This window comes from Pelophylax lessonae (genome assembly GCF_965119305.1).
Source record: "Pelophylax lessonae genome assembly, chromosome: 10".
Taxonomy (NCBI): Eukaryota; Metazoa; Chordata; class Amphibia; order Anura; family Ranidae; genus Pelophylax; species Pelophylax lessonae.
The window spans coordinates 174,102,056-174,115,240 of NC_138777.1; the positions used below are offsets into that span (position 1 = coordinate 174,102,056).

The window sequence follows — 13,185 nt, forward strand, 5'->3', positions numbered from 1 at the left end:
TATCTTCATTACAGTTGAGGAGTCCCCAGCCTTTAAATATCCAGCTGATAGGAGGACGGATGCTCTGGTTCCCCATAAGTTCACTGTGGCTGGTTCGGCACTTAGGCCAGTATTTACTACTGCCCTGGTGTAGTAAGGTCTGACCTGGTGGGCTAAACTTTCATGCCGAGACCTGGAGGGGAGACGGCTTCCCCCTGAGTTTCGGAGCTGGCGGATCAGTTGGTCCGGGGGCTACAATTTATCTGTGATGCCTTTTTGGATGCGGCTCCTTTGATTTCTAGGCTGTCTGTATCGGCAGTGGTCCTTCGGCGTACTATGTGGCTGAAATACTGGTCTGCGGACCAAACTTCTAAGAAGGCCTTATCTGATCTCCCCCTTGTAGGGGATTGCCGGTTTGGAGCTTCCTTAGATGACATCGTTAAGGGTCTCACAGGGGGGAAGAGGACTCTTCTTCCGCAGGCTACCAAGGGCAAGAAGCACCATCGTAGAGGTGGGCCATTTTCCTCGGCTCAGAAGAGGTTTTTTGTCCCTCAGGGTCTCAAGACAAGGGATCAAAAGTTAGGGCCGCCACCGGAGGTTCAAAGATGACCTGGTCTTTCAAGCCACAAGCAGGCTCTTCTGCCTGCGGACAAGGCTGCCTCTGCATGAAAGGGTGCCCTCACCAGTATCTGTGTCTGTCTTCGCTGGTTTCTGGATCAATGAACCTCCCTGGTATAGGACACGTGGGTCAACAAAGTTATTCTGTCAGGCTTCGAGATCGAGTTCGGTCTTATCCTCTTCCTTTCCAACCTGCACATGTCCCCAGATCTCTTGGGTGTAGTGCAAGACTTGTTCCTTCAAGGGGTGGGGGCCCAGATTTTGAAACGTTTCCAGGGGTTTTTACTCAAACGTCTTTACAGTTCCCAGGAAGGAAGGCAGGGTACGTCCAATTCTGGACCTCAAGGCGTTAAACTGCTTGTACGAGTACATAATTTCCGTGTGAAGTCCATTCACACGATGGTGGCGTCCTTGCATCCGGGGGATTTCTTCTCGCTTTTATCGTCATCACGGACGCCTACCTGCACATTCTAACATGAGCCAGTCACCATCGCTTCCTCTGTTTTGCCGTGGGCGAGGAGTTTTATCGGTTTGTGGCATGGACCTTTTGGTCTTACTTCCGCTCCTCGGGTCTTCACAAAAGTATTTGCCCTGGTTCTGGCATTGTTTGTGTCAGTGGGGGATCGCAGTACTGGGGTACCTGGGTGATCATCTTCTGCGAGCGGAGTCACCGACTGCTCTGATGGACAACTGGAGATTGCTCTGCGAACTCTGAGGGCGTTCGGATGGATTCTAAACCTTCAGGAGTCTGCTTTTGGTTCTGTCCACCAAAACTGGATTATCTGGATCTGACTCTGGACTCTGACTCAGCCAGCGTTTCTTCCTCTGGAAAAACTCCAGACATTGCAGGAGGCAATTCAGCTTCTGTTGTTCAGCAGATGGTCATCCATCCGGGCTTACATGTGGGTGCTGGCCCTGATGGTGTCCATCCTCGAGGCAGTCTGTTTGCACAGTTCCACACAAGATCTCTACTAAAGAGATTCTGGTGAAATGGGACAAGGTTCCACCGTCTCTAGAGGTGGCTTTGTTCTCTGGCACTTCGACAGGGAAAATCCTTTCTCCCCCTATACTGTATGGTTGTCACCACAAGCCTGACTGGGTGGGGAGGCTTCCTCAACACAGATGTGCTCAGGGGGTCTGGGCTCTGGCAGAGTCCAGACTGCTGATTTAATGTTCTGGAAATCTGAGCGATCAGCCTTTGTCTGGCTCATTGGACAATCCGTCTTTGGGGGTGTATGGTACAAATTCATTTGGACAATGCCACGGCCGTGGTCTATGTCAATCACCAAGAGGGGAACAAGTAGTGTCCTACTCCTGTAGGGGGCAGTATAACCCAATAGTTAGGAAGGATCAGGAGCTGTGTCTGACAATGAACATCAGAGAAATGGATTTTAGGGTAAGTCAAAAATCAAGTTTTTACTTCTCGTAATCATTGCAACAGAACATGATGATATTTGTTCTAAAATACATTTCATCTTTTGCCTATTCAGAAGCTGCATCTCTGAAACACTGCATATACTGATAGCCCCCAAATCAATAGTCACATGGAATTTTTTTACACACTTAAAAGCAAGACTCATTAGCAAAGGGTGATATCTTCCCATTCTACTACATCAAACAAAAAGCTGTCATTATCGCAACTCTGCAATTAAATAATTGCTTGGCACAGTAGGTATTCCCCATCTCTTATGAGCTAATACAGATAACTTAAAGTTGAACTCCCAATAAAATGCTAAATACAAAGTTGAAACAAAAGCATATGGCTTGTGGAAGGATTTATATTTCTGTTCATGCACAATATGCAGTACGGCCTGGTCTTCTCCCTGCCCCCAGCCTGTGACACAGTAGTGGAGCAGAAGGAGCACTTGTGCTAATACAATTATAAAGTATAAAGATCGCATTCAGAAAGTTTGCACAATTTTTGTATACATTTCAGAAGGTGAATGATTAGCAAAGCAGTTAGTATGAAAATTACTAAATATTTAGATTGCCACACTACAAAATGATAATCCATCCTGTCTTAAGCCCCGTACACACGTTCATGCGCGGTCTTTGTCGATCGATTTTTAGCAGACGCATAGTGTACTGATGAAACGATTGTCGTTCGCAGGGCTATCGTACGACCAAAGTTTTCCTGTTTGTCCCTTTTGGATTTTGTTGGATGAACTGTCGTGATCGGCTGTCGAAAGCTGTGTACTAACGAGCAGATTATTGTGCGATCAGGTCGAAAGCGAGTTTTATCATACGATTATCGGAACATGTGTACAGGGCATTAGCTTGACACCGTTCCTTAAAACACAACACAAAATAGTCACACTCCTAAAATTGTCAGCCTCTTAAACAAAAAAAAAAAAAATAATGTAGTTTAGAGCATAGTAGTATTTTCCACCTTGAGAGCAGTATCTAATCAAATGTATCTAAAAATACCTGCTACATGAATGATTCTTTTGATGAATAAAATTTTATATATTTGTTTTACAGGGCTCTCCTGGACCAAGACATCACCCTTTCCTCTGACAGTTTCCAGAAGAAAGTGAGTTCATTCCTTGTTCACATCAACGGGGCTTTGAAGCATATTGTACGCCTCTTTCTTGTGGATGACCTAGTGGACTCACTCAAGGTGAGGAAGGTTTTTTTTATTTTTTTTTTTTCCATTTGCTTTTACTTTGAAGAAGACATATGTATAAATATTATTTTTAATTGTATAGCACGGGGCTAGATATGCATAGACTTGGGTTAGAGGCTGCTACCTTCAGGGGATGGGACAGTGGCAAAGCTTTTGGACACTCTCTCCTTGGGCATATCCCTAGAACTTTACCCTACTCCTTGAGAGCAAAGTTTTCTTGCTAGTGTATGTAATGGACCTCCTTCTCCCTTTTTTATAGAAATATTTCTGCATTTAACTAGGCATTTACTTTGAATTCTGCAATCAACTTTTTCACTGCCTTCTACTACAACAGCAGAGGTTGAGCATCCAGATCATTGCAACCTTAGTAAAGCCCTGGGAACTGTACTTGGATTGCACACTCTGGGGACCTCCTGTAATATTGCTTTGGACACTGGTTCCTGCTTGGGTGCTCACCTCGGCACTTGTAGTCAACCTCAGGTGCCATACAGGTTCATGGCTGTGGTCCATTTCTGTGGTTCCCAGGCCCTGAAGACCCATAAGGAAAGGTATGCCCACTGTGATGGGTGAAGCCTGCAGCCATACGAGGACCAATGAAGTGGAAAAGTAGGGATCATTCTGTTGTCGAACCATTATTGTAGCCCTATAGCAAGTATTAGACTTTAGAGATCAATTTATTAGGAGATAAATACCACATGAATTTTTGGTTTAAAAAAAAAAAAATCTCATGCGGTATTAATCTCCGTAGGCAATTCACAAAAAAAAAGCATAAATACTGCAAAATCATAAAAAGTCAATGAATGCAGTATTTAATGCATTTGTTACACCTTTATTTTAATGCAGACTGGTCTCCGGCTGCAGCAAAAAGTGAAACCTTTAGCAGCGGTATTACTACCATAGCTAATGTGACCATTCCAGCTCAGAGATGCTGGTTGTCAGGAAACTGGCACCCGCTGACGTCCTAACAACCAGTGACTCATCCATGCTCTGTTTCATTCAGCTGTCAGCCAGGGATTCCTGGCTAACAGGTGAATTATAAAAATAAAAGGTCCAGAACGGTATACCTAAAAAAAATAAAAATGGTGTGGGGGATTTCCCCACAATCCAAACCAGACGCTTATCCAAGCATGCTTCCCGTTATTCACATAGAGCTGTTCAGTATCTGGGTGGCCTCAGCCGGCTGACCCCCAAAACCACTGCACCAACCTTATGGGGAAGAGGCCTTTGTCCTCATCAGCATGGGGACAAGGTGTTTAGGTCATGTTGCATGATATGGTTCAGTCCTTTCCTGCTCAGATAAGGGTCCTATATGAAATTTGAGGGAATCCAGGAATCCTTGGGGGACAGCTGAAAGAGCCAAGGCAGGAAGAGTCACTGTTAGGATGCCGGCAGGTGCGGTCTCATTGACCACCAGCATCATCTCTTAGCTGGAGCTGTCATATTTGTAGTGGGATGCCACTGCTAAATGTTTCAACTCTGAAACACATTAAATAGCGAGTAGGCTAGACCACATGATAATGAATGTGTACAATTACTGGCCACTTTATTAGGTATACTTTGCTGCTAGTACTGGGTTGGACCCCCTTTTACCTTCAGAACTGCCTTAATTATTCATGGCATAGTTTTAACAATGTGTTGGAAACATTCCTCAAGAGATTTTGGTCCATATTGATATGATGCCATCACACAGTCGCTGTCGTTTTGTTGGCTGCATATCCATGATGCAAATCTCCTGTTCCACCACATCCCAAAGGTGCTCTATTGGATTGAGATCTGGTGACTGTGGAGGTCATTGGAGTACAGTGAGCTCATTGTCATGTTCAAGAAACCGGTTTGAGATGATTTGAGTTTTGTGACATGGTCACAACATTAATGTAACGTGGACTGCACTGTAAAGCGAGGCTGTGATAGGAAGGGGCACTGTGATGTTAAGGGGGCGGTTATGTGAGGGGGACTGCACTGTAAAGGGGCACTGTAATCTGTGCTAGCCCTGTCCTGGCCACTGTCGCCACTCGCCTCCCGTTTGGCGGCCTGGTCATCAACCGGCCACAAACTGGTACCAGTCCACGGCCTGGGGAACCGTGCATTAGGGAACTCCTCTTGTTTGATCTCTCATGCAAAGTGGTCTTCTTCACCATATTCACCATATCTGTCACCATATCTGTCAGATGTATTTTTGTGTTAGGGGGCCTCTCTGGTAAGGAGCCCTTCCTAATCCTTCCCAGGGACAAGGTAGTCTTTCGGCCATGACCCTCCTCCTTTCTCCCTGAGGTGGTATATCAGCCTTCCACCTTAATGAACCGATTCTCCTACCTTCCCTGTGCCCCACTTCCTTGCATCCCAAGAAAATCGCTCTCCATTATTTGGCCATTCAAGGTTGTCCGTCTGCCTTAAGAAACAGCCTCTATATGAAAAATACTTTTTATTCTGACCACAGGCTCTCGAAAAGGACACCTTGCCTTCAAGACCACTATTGCCAGGTGTTTAGGATTGCTCATTATAAGAACTTATACTGTAAAAGATATTGCACTTCCAGTACCCTTACCTGCTCATTACACCAGATCAGTGGATGTTTCTTATGTATTCCAACATCAGTCATTTGTAGCTTTTTTTTTTTTTTTTTTTTAAGGCTGCCATTTTCTCTTCTGTTTTACCAGGTGGGTGTGCTGGCCCTTGCAAATGGTGCTTTCAGCCACAGTGTGCTTTCTGCTGCTTTCTGTTGGATCCTTGACCCTTTTTTGTTTAGGCTGTTTGGCACTGTTCTGTTTGACATGTGTTTGCCCACCTTTCTTATTCATTTGAGGACACCCCAGGGTCTATCAATACCCAGTCTGTGCTCTGTACTGTACAATTAAGATAAGTATTTTGACCTGCCTGTAAATACCATATCTTGGACTACAGTACAATCGCTTTAACACAGACCACCCTCCCTTCTGTTCCTGTGTTAAAGTGATTGTAAATGAAAAAATTTAGAAAAAAAGAAATACAAACATGTTATACTTACCTGCTCTGTGCAGTGGCTCTGCACAGAGCATCCCTGATCCTCCTCTTCTCGGGTCCCTTGCAGGCACTCTGGGTCCCTCCCCCTTGCCGAATGCCCCCAGAGCAAGCCACTTGCTGTGGGGGCACTCATGCTTGCTCGTTCCCGAGCCGACTCTTTGCTTCAATAAGACAAACAGAGCGTGGCTTAGCATGGCCCCCTTCTCCTGCCTTACCAGCTGTGATCGACATCAGCGGGAGTTAATGGCTCCTGCTGCTGCAGCTCAGTCAATCGGGAGGGAGAGATTAAGGATAGCATCGGGTCTCGTGCACATTGCTGGTTTGAGATCAAGCTTAGGTATTTATGGGGGAGGGGGCTGCACACTGAAGGTTTTTGACCTTCATGCATAGAATGCATGAAGGTCAAAAACCTTCAGCCTTCATAACCACTTTTAACACTTCATTGCTTGCTTTAAAAAAAAAAAAAACGGAGGTCTCACGGGGTGGGGTAGGGTTATAGGGGTACGCCCAGGGGAGACATGTCCATAAGCTTTGCCAGTATCCAGTCGCCTAACGGTACAACCTATAACCCAGAGTCTATGAATATCCAGCCTGTGTCCTTTTACTATACTCCCAAGATTTGGATGTACAGACAAGTCAATTTTTTTCTGCAATAATAGTGGATAATCAAATCAAATGCTACAATAGATTTACTCTGATAATTTTTTCCAACCAGCTTGCTCTTTTCATGTGGCTGATGACCTATGTAGGCGCTGTGTTTAATGGGATCACACTTCTCATACTTGGTAAGTATTTGCCTTGTGAATTTGTGATGTCTGTTTTTAGTGTAGCTATTGACCAATTTATTTTTTAACCTTTTCTTTTTCTTTTATAGGAGTGTTGGTTGCATTCACTGCTCCAGTTGTGTATGAAAAATACAAGGTAAATTTACTAGCACATCAGTGTGCAATACTTTAACCTGTTTAAAGTCTATTGAAATTTAAGATGACGTGCTTTTGTTTTAAAGAGTGTCTTGTGAAGTGGTAAGTGGATATTGCTATAGTCATTTGCATGGACCGGTTTTTACAGCAGAGATGACTGGTGTGAGCATCCAGCTTCTGCCTGTCTAGTGTTGGATAATGGATTCATGTACTGCTAGAACTTCTGCAGGTCATCAGTATGTGAAAAAACAGAGCGGCTTGATTCAGGTTCTGAAGAAGTCCAAAGTTCGTTTGGTGTTCAGATCCACGCAGGTGTTTACTATTTGCTTGAACCTCTAACCTCAAGAAAATACACTTCTTTGCTACTAATATCCACTTGTTGACCACCTAATTGGGAAAATATGTCATTAAGTTGACGTTTAGTACCGGGCTTATGGCTGCAGCTAAATGCCATAAACCCAGTACTAAAATTTTCGAGTGCCTGATAAGCTGTAAACAAGGCCATTATTCTATCATTCGTTGACTGACGCAGCGCCATATCTTCTTGACCATTGGGTTATGCTGCCCCCTTTAGGAGTAGGACACTAGGCAGGAAAAATCTTTATCACGCCTATGGGGCAGTCCCTGCAGGCATACACCCACTCACTCTGCTATAGCCCTCAGTTTGTTTCTGCCTAGTTTAGGAGTAGGACCTAGTTCCCGGCTGGGACTTCGGTCTTGGCTTGTCTTTATTTTAAAGGGAACCTTTGTTAAAAATTTAAGTTTTTAGCTAGTCATGTTCCTGAGAGAACTGCAATCAACAGGTAGCCTGGGTTTCGGACTGGATATGCTAGATCCTTAAGGTCTCCCAGCCCGGCCATGGAGCGTGTGCAGGTTATAGCCCAGCGCTAGGCCTCGGCACAGCAGAGCCCCAATGGATGGGGGCTGGCCCGCGAATGAAACACCTTGCCGGGACGCACACGACCTGGTTTGGCCTGAGTTACAGCATACCCCTTGGCCATCAGCACCCTCACCTCGAGTAGAGAGGTACTCTGTCCGGAGTGGCGCACACCCAATGTCGTTGGTACAGTGAGTAGTGTCCCCCCCATAGCACATGCGGTCTCGGGGTGGACGTGGGCCCCTCCTTGGAATGGTTGGATCCCCCGGGTTCCCTTCCATTCCCCCAGCCCCTCTAACAGTCACGGTGGTCTACCCTCACAACCCCTCCCCCCCCCTTCCCGGGTTTAGGTAGGAGCTGGCTTTGCCACTTGCTCCAGTAAGGGGGGGGTGGATGCGATTATTGACCGGGCTGTCCATATTTCACATGGGGGGGTCTTTGAGCAAGTTCCCGGCCCCCTAGGGATTAGTGACTGGGGCAGGGATGTCTTTTGGGCTCCCTGCAGCGGTTATAGGCTTCAGGGGGAGTGGATGTTTCTTTACCGTGGGTCTGTGGCTGGATCAGGCCTAAAATTTAGGCCGCGGCTTGCGGCTGTCCGAGTACCATGTCAAGCGAGTACGGCGGATGCTGACGGGTCGCCTCACACAGCCGAATCGGGCTGAAAATTGAGGCCGCGGCTTGCGGCCTACTCGCTGCTGTCTGGTTACCATGCCAAGCTGTCCGGGTACCATGCCAAGCGTTCCGGTGGATGCCAACGGATCAACTCGCATGGCCGGATTGGGCCAAAAATTGAGGCAGCGGCTTACGGCCTACTCGCAGGTGACGTAGCTGGCTGTCTGAGTGACTGACCAGGCTGTCGGAGCACCTAACCAAGCTGTCCTAACTGCTAAACGAGCTGACGGCAGACCTGCGACCGGATTAGGCCCCAAATTTAGCGGCCCCGCGGCTTTGGGGCCTACTTGAGGCTGGCTGACAGAGCTGCTGACCAGGCGGTTTGAGCTGCTGACCGGGGTTATAGAGCAGCAGATGGCCATCTGCCCTTCTCCCCCCCCCCCCCCCCCCCCCCCGCTCCTCCTCAGGGGGGTGGACATATGGGGACAGCCTGGTGCCCCCCTTAAACCGGGGGGGCGCCGTGGGGACATTGTTGTGTGGGGGTACTCTGCCTGCACATCTGCGTCATGGCTGGCCCCCTCTTCCCCTTTATAGGGGGCTATGTCATTTAGTTATTTATGGTCTTTAACCGGCGTCTCCTTGCAGGACTGCTGTCGGGGCCTCCCCGGTCTTGGTACGCAGACCTGGTAAGGTTGGTCGCCAATGCTCCCTGGAGACTTCCTCTCTGGGAAGATCTCCTGTCTCAAGGATCGATCTTCCATCCTACTTTACAGTTGCTTGCTTTAACAGTGTGGCTGTTGAAAGCCAGGTATGGAAGGATAGAGGTCTTTCTGATTCAGTGATTCTTACACTACTGAAGGCCAGGAAGTCTACTTCCAGGAAGATCTATCATCGTACGTGGAAATTGTACATTTCATGGTGTGAATCATTGAAGGTCCACCCTCGCTTGTTCTCGGTGGCTAGGGTTTTGACTTTTCTTCAAAAAGGTGTTGAACAGCGGTTGGCTTTAGGCACTATCAAAGGCCAAGTATCGGCTCTGGCTGTGTTTTTCCAATGCCCTTTAGCTACGCATACCCTGATTCACACTTTTATTCAGGGGGTTCGCCATATGTCTCCCCCGAGGCGATCCCCGCTACCTCCGTGGGATCTGAATTTGGTATTATCTGTTCTTCAAAAACCTCCCTTTGAGAACATTAGGGAGATTGGTCTGCTTGCCTTGTCTCAGAAGGTTGCCTTTTTGGTGGCTATTACTTCTGCCCGCAGAGTATCTGAAATGGTGGCATTGTCCTGTCGTTCACCTTATCTGAAAAAAATTGGCTAATACGTTGTATGTTTGCGTACACTAAAATAAACTTACTATGTTTTTTTTTTTTTTTTTTTTTTTTAAATATAGCTTTGATAAACGGTTACAATAATACAATATGACCTGCTTTCAAAAAGTATAAAATGTTTGCGCTTTTAATGTATGCAAAATCTGCTTTGACAGCAAAAGGGGTTAAAATAAAGATGCCTCAGGTGCATGCATTGTCTTATGTGATCTGATTACACTTTTGCGTAACCTACATGTTAGCAACTAGCGTTACAAGGCACCCAAAGAAGCGGGGATACAGAGCTATCTTTTTGTCCTATCTGAAACTGAATACTTAAATGCTTTTTTTTTTTTTTTTTTTTTTTTTTTTTTTTTTTGTACCTTGTCCACCTTTTTACTTATTTTCCTACTTGTGTTGTCTCCGTCGCTCTTCATTTTATTAATTTAGTTTATATTGTAGTTCCTTTATCTGCTTTTTCTGTCCCTAGTTTTTTTTTTCATGAGATATTGCATGTAACAGTAACTTTTCTGTCCCTAGTTTTTTTTTTCATGAGATATTGCATGTAACAGTAACTTTTCTGTCACTGATTTTAATCATTTCTTTTTTCTAACAAATGTGTTTGTGCCTCAGGTACAGATCGATCACTATGTGTCTTTGGTGCACAATCAAGTGAAATCAATTACAGAGAAGTGAGTACTGCATATATGAATTGGAAGGTAGCAGAAAAGTAGTGCTGCTTATTCAATAGATGAAATTTAAGTGAAATTTAATTTTACATAATGTGTTAAATATCTGTTATTGTTAGATTCATATAAAAATTAACATTCCACATTGTGTTCTAGTATCACTCTACCTAATACGGTTTGGGGGTTGTGTTTGTTAACTAGATTTCTTCAAGTAGTTGTGTAAATTGAACCCCAGCTTGTAAACATTAGTGTTTCTGTAAGGCTGGGTTCACACACATGCAAATTGGATGTGTTTTTAACCGCATCCAGTTCGCATAACGTGAATGTGTTCAGTCTTGAATAGAGCCAGTTCACATGTGCAGGGCAGCCGCGGTGCGATTTTAAAAAGGGTCCTGTTCGTTTTTGGATCCGGTTCAGGTGCAAATTCACTGCCGGGTCACACTTGTGCGATGCGAGAAGGCTGCGAATTCGCAGCCTGTTCCCGCATCGCAAACGCACATCTGGCAGTTCACACTGCCATATGCGATACGCAGGGGGTGTCAATTAAATGTTAACGACACCCCCAGTTTGATCGCATATCGCAGTGCGATCTGACAGTTCGCACAGGATCGGATCGCACAAGTGTGAACCACTGTGCGATCCGATCCTGATGCGGCTGAAAAAAAAGGGTCATGTGCGACTTTTGTGCGGGTGCAGTGCGAATTTAGCCTTACAAAGTGTATGGCTGAATTCGCACTGCACATCCGATGTCATGTAATGAAGGAGCAGTGCGCTCCGATATTGCATGCGATCGCCGCACACGCTATAGTGTGAACCGGCACTTAGGTAAAAATTAGAGAATTGGGGCTGCTCTTTGCAAAACTATTGCCCAGAGCAGGTAAGTATAACATTTTGCTTTTTTAAACAAAAATTTTGTTTACAATCACTTTAAAAACTTCCCTCAAAGGACTCCAAAAAAAAGTATTTGGGGCGAGTACAAGTCCTAATATATACTATACTTTAACCTCCTCTTCTGTCAGTAGTGCCTTGTTTTATTCATTCTTCCTACAAGATACTGAGGGTCCCAATACTTTAACCTCCTCTTCCGTCAGTAGTGCTTTGTTTTACTGATTCTTCCTACAAGATACTGAGGGGTCCCAAATACTTTAACCTCCTTCTGTCAGCAGTGCCTTGTTTTACTGATTCTTCCTACAAGATACTGAAGATCCCAAATATTTTAAACAGATGCTCATGAACCGGGCTGAAGTGTTTTCTCGTAAGATATAAGGGGGAAATCGTGGTTCACCAGGAATCTTACTGGAAGGATAGTAACTTTTAATGCAAGGCTCCTTTTAAGTAGTCCTAGTTATTGGTGTGGTTTAAAGTGACCCTGATATTTGGAGAAAAAAAATCTGCTAGCAGGTATAAAGAGCAGCACCTATAGGTGACTATATGCAGCAGTTTTCATTACTCCCTTTACACCCAAATGCCAGGCTGTTCGGAAGAGGCAGAGCTCAGCTCTACTTCCTGGTAGTGCATTTTTTTCTTCTATTTTTTTTTTCTGCCAGCTTACTGCAGTCTGTCTAGATGCCAACACTTTATACCTAGGAGCAGTTCTGTTCATTCATTTCAAATTGATGGACTCACTATAACACCTCTGTAAGATACGTGTCTCTGTTTTCTTACAGGATTCAAGCCAAGCTCCCCGGAGCATTAAAGAAGAAAACTGAATGAAGGATCATAATTGTGGCGTGGGGAGGGATGGGAGGGTCTTAAAGTATAAACACTGGCTATGTATCTCATTACTACTCAGTAAATTGGCTGCCTTTATGTAGCTTGCAGGAACCTTTTGTATGCATTTATCTCATGTATACACATGTACAGGGTTCCCTTGTTGGTAGGAAAGGGGTGCCTGGGTCAGCATAGACATGAACTGTAAAAGTTGTTCCTGTTCTACGCTATGGAGAGCTCAGTTACCCCCGCTGTCACGTCCTGCACTTTGCATGGTCACCTCTATTCTGCCCCACACTGTCTCCGATATTCATCCTACAAGGCTACAATACTAAGCAACATAATTTTTATGGGCCGCTTATATCTGTCTTTTTTGCTATCCTTTATTCCACACTTGTTTTTGTGAGCTTCTTCTGCTTCTGTGTGCTTGTGTTCACTTTTTCTGCTCTCCCACAGATTTCTTTCTTGAATTTCCCATTCCTTCTACTCCTCCTTCACTGTGCCACAGTTGCTTTTCTTTCTTTTTTATTGGATGTGTCCCTCATTCTCTGCACAGCTCTTCAGTCATGTCTATATCCATCCAAATACTCGGATCACTGATTTTTTACCACATACTGCCACAGTAACTAAACAACATGGTGGAATTGGTTATATTAGAAAACACGTTATTTATTTTACACATTAATTTATTTCATGTCTATGCTAAATGGTAATTAAACATAAACAATGTTTCAAAATGGTAATCTATAAGAGGAACATAACAAATTAGCCAGTGTCCCCCTCTTCCTGTATATTCTCATTCCACCCCAGCCAGCAGCAGGAGCATTGAAACATTCCCTGCACTGCA

General features: G+C 45.0%; 1 protein-coding gene across 4 annotated transcripts in view; it reads left to right on the plus strand.

The window, feature by feature from the left end:
* The window catches only part of RTN3 (reticulon 3), a 72,178-nt gene extending 59,403 nt beyond the window's left edge, over positions 1-12,775 (plus strand). For all 4 annotated transcript variants that reach the window (XM_082270183.1, XM_082270185.1, XM_082270184.1 and 1 more), the window contains 5 exons: positions 3,079-3,217; positions 6,939-7,008; positions 7,098-7,144; positions 10,573-10,631; positions 12,296-12,775. In XM_082270183.1, the coding sequence (XP_082126309.1) occupies positions 3,079-3,217; positions 6,939-7,008; positions 7,098-7,144; positions 10,573-10,631; positions 12,296-12,341 (361 nt within the window). In that variant the 3' untranslated portion in view covers positions 12,342-12,775. The remainder of the gene's footprint in view (positions 1-3,078; positions 3,218-6,938; positions 7,009-7,097; positions 7,145-10,572; positions 10,632-12,295) is intronic.
* The last annotated feature ends 410 nt before the right edge of the window (positions 12,776-13,185 follow it).